Source organism: Haliotis cracherodii, unplaced genomic scaffold (genome assembly GCF_022045235.1).
Source record: "Haliotis cracherodii isolate W230 unplaced genomic scaffold, xgHalCrac1.p SCAF_14, whole genome shotgun sequence".
In the NCBI taxonomy this organism is placed as follows: Eukaryota; Metazoa; Mollusca; class Gastropoda; order Lepetellida; family Haliotidae; genus Haliotis; species Haliotis cracherodii.
This window is the reverse complement of record NW_027266269.1, coordinates 9,777,735-9,780,892: the sequence shown is the minus strand read 5'-3', so window position 1 is coordinate 9,780,892 and position 3,158 is coordinate 9,777,735. Positions and strand designations below refer to the sequence as shown.

The 3,158-nt window shown below is 38.3% G+C and overlaps 1 protein-coding gene across 1 annotated transcript; it reads left to right on the top strand.

The window, feature by feature from the left end:
• Window positions 1–230: 230 nt before the first annotated feature.
• On the top strand, window positions 231–1,915 carry LOC139460207 (atrial natriuretic peptide receptor 3-like). The gene is made up of 2 exons (XM_071241715.1): window positions 231–861; window positions 1,851–1,915. Exons 1-2 carry the CDS (start codon window positions 231–233, stop codon window positions 1,913–1,915), a joined length of 696 nt encoding a protein of 231 aa, XP_071097816.1.
• The last annotated feature ends 1,243 nt before the right edge of the window (window positions 1,916–3,158 follow it).

Sequence of the window (3,158 nt, the reverse complement as noted above, 5' to 3'; positions counted from 1 at the left end):
ACTACATGTGCATATCATTCGAACATACCGGAGTGTGTAGTTGCATACCACCTACTTGGATCTATATTACAAGATACTGTGGTGTATCTAAAAGGAGTAGCTTCAGATCTTAACAAGCTCAGGACATATTGGATACATCGCAACTCATTGGAAATATTTCAAACTTGGAGACAAGAATTGGAATCATGTATTGTTCGAGTTTCGTAACGTTTGTTGCATTTATGGTTTCCATGGCAACTGCTGCCAATACCGTCGCCAAAATTGCCGTTTTATTACCAGCAGATGAAAGGCATTTGTTTTCCATAAAACGGGTGGCACCCGGATTGGAAGTTGCAAAGGACAGTGTCACCAAAACGAAAATCTTGGAAAACACAAAGCTGACCATCCAGTATGGCGACTCCAAGTGTTCCAACGCTGAAGGAATGAACCAAGCCGTGACGTTCTACGCAGAAAAGAACGTCGACGTCTTCTTCGGACCGTGTTGCGACTACGCAGCGGCGCCGGTTGCTAGGCAGGTGGCGTATTGGAACACGCCGTTGCTAACAGCCGGTGCCATGGCCAAAGATTTTGGTACGAAGGCCAAAAAGGAGTTTTCAGTGTTGACACGTGTTGGTGCTAATTTCAATTCGCTTGGAGATTACCTGATTAAGGTGTTCAACTATTATGACTGGAGTCGGATAATGCTGTTGTACAACCCTAATGGTAGAGAAAACGTCATGCACCGATTTTGTCACATTGCTACCGATGGTGTTCACTTTGCATTGAGAACTTCAAAGAACTTTACCCACACTTTCCACAAATTCCACAAGATTGAAGAAATCATTGACAGCCTTCCGGAAAAGCTTGGCAGAGATTACGGAGGTGAGGCTATATTTTCCAGCACTTATTGTGCTTTATCTCATTTTCATACATTCTGTTTATTTCCCTTTGAACTTGAAATACATATTTTACCATACATGTCCATCACGCGATTATACAGTGACCAGTTTACTTTCAGGCCTACACACTCATACCATGAAAGAATTGAATTTTGATATTGTGTTTGATGTTTTGCATGTGAAGGTTGTCTTACAGTGCATATCAAGGAGGAGGCTGACAATTGCATAACACCTTGGTGCCGTATCAAATGTGTTAACATGTACAGGATAAGGCGATGGCTTTGCACATCTCTTGGACCCTGTTCTGTAAGTGGAAAGCAAATGTGTAAATTAGTTCTTTGAAATAAATGTCATGCCTTTACAGTATAGAATATCAGAGGTCCTCGAAGACGCATCTGAAGACGATGCGTTATTACTTTTATTGACTTTGTCTGTGTGCGCTATGGCCATGATACCGGCTTGGTGATCAGCTACATATGAATGGAATTGTTATTATTATTATTATTATTATTATTATTATTATTATTATTATTATTTAGTCAATCACATTAACGTCAAAAGGGACAGCAAATTCAATGACATAAATTATTTCCTTTGATTTACCAATAAGGGCAAGATCTGGTTTGTTGGCGTGGATTGGCTGAGGCTGTATACGGGCCTATTCCAAAGAATTGTGTAGTTATCATTTTTCATGTAGCCCTCCACATATTCAGGATCGTACCATGGATGGACCATGCCAAAACCACACGCATGGCGAAGACGGTAATAAAATGATCGAGCCATGTCGCTTGAGATAATTGATTGTGCCAAAGCTGGGCATTCACAGACAATGTGTTGGACAGTCTCATTAAATTCAATGCATAATCTACATTTCATATTTACATTTTGATGCAAAATCACACATTGAAGGTTTCGAGTGGGAAGTGACTGGTCTTGAACAGCAAACAGAAAGCCTTCGATTTAACTTTTCAGGCAGGCCGACTTCATCCTTGCGAGGAACTCTGCGGGAAGGTGATCCTCTCAAACACTGCACATAAACTAGATGCAGCGGTCGTTAAGATAGCCTCTCCTTAAAAAAACTGAGTCTGGGCCGATTTGATTGACACTCATTTCTGTACCGTCCAGCAGTACAGAACCATCAACAAAATCAACATTGACATTGATATATACATTATATTTCATATAATCTTCACTTGGTTAGGAATCGAGTGATACATTATTTCAATCTTCAAAATAATACCATTTATTTTCAGGCGCAATGAGACGAAATAATGCTGTACTGTATAGAGTAAGGCCAACTGAAGTCTCTAATTGACAACGTTGTGTCATTAAGACAACAGCTTGACTTAATGGTGATGTATGGGCGAAATGGATATATGAAAGATGCTTGAAACTGGGTGTCATTATTTAGACGTGCAGCATTCACGCGGGAAACGATATTATAAATTCATTCTAAACCTTATACATGTGAGAAGTATGACATTTATTATGCGAACAACCTGCTTGTATCTTAGAATGTCACACGTGAACAACAACAATTGTTGCCAATTAGGAAATCTTCGTGGAAGTTATATTTCAATTGCAACCATTGTTGAAAAATAAATTAGAATATCACGTTAACTGCAACCTTTGCTGAAAATTAGAATATCTTGTAGAAGAGTTTCATATGAACTGCAACCGTTGTTGAAAATTGGAAAATCTTGTAGAAGAGTTTCATATGATCATGAACTGCAACCGTTGTTGCAAATTAGAAAATCTTGTAAAATAGTTTCATATGAACTGCAACCGTTGTTGAAATTAAAATATCTTGTAGAAGAGTTTCATATGAACTGCAACCGTTGTTGAAAATGTGGACATAACGGGAAATTGTTTCATATGAACTACAACCGTTTTTTTGCAAGTTAGAAAATATCGAGGAAGAAAATCATGCGAACTGCAGCCATTGTTGAAAATTGGGAAGTCTTGTGGAAGAGTCTCACGTGAACTGAAACCATTGTTAAAATTTAGATAATAGAGTGTCTAAGAATACACATAGAAGAGTTTAGTTCAAATTCGCACCCTTCTTGCATCTTCAAATAACAGGAGAAACAGCTATATTCACGTTTAGTGCAATATATGTGTACACTTATGTAAGACTGGGCAATATATATAGTAAACTACGTTTATAACGAACACGCTTATAACGAACTGACGGATAAAGCGAAAAACTTACTTTTTAACCCGACCATTTGCTGTAGTTATGCTGTATATATGCTTATAACGAACTACGGTTATAACGAA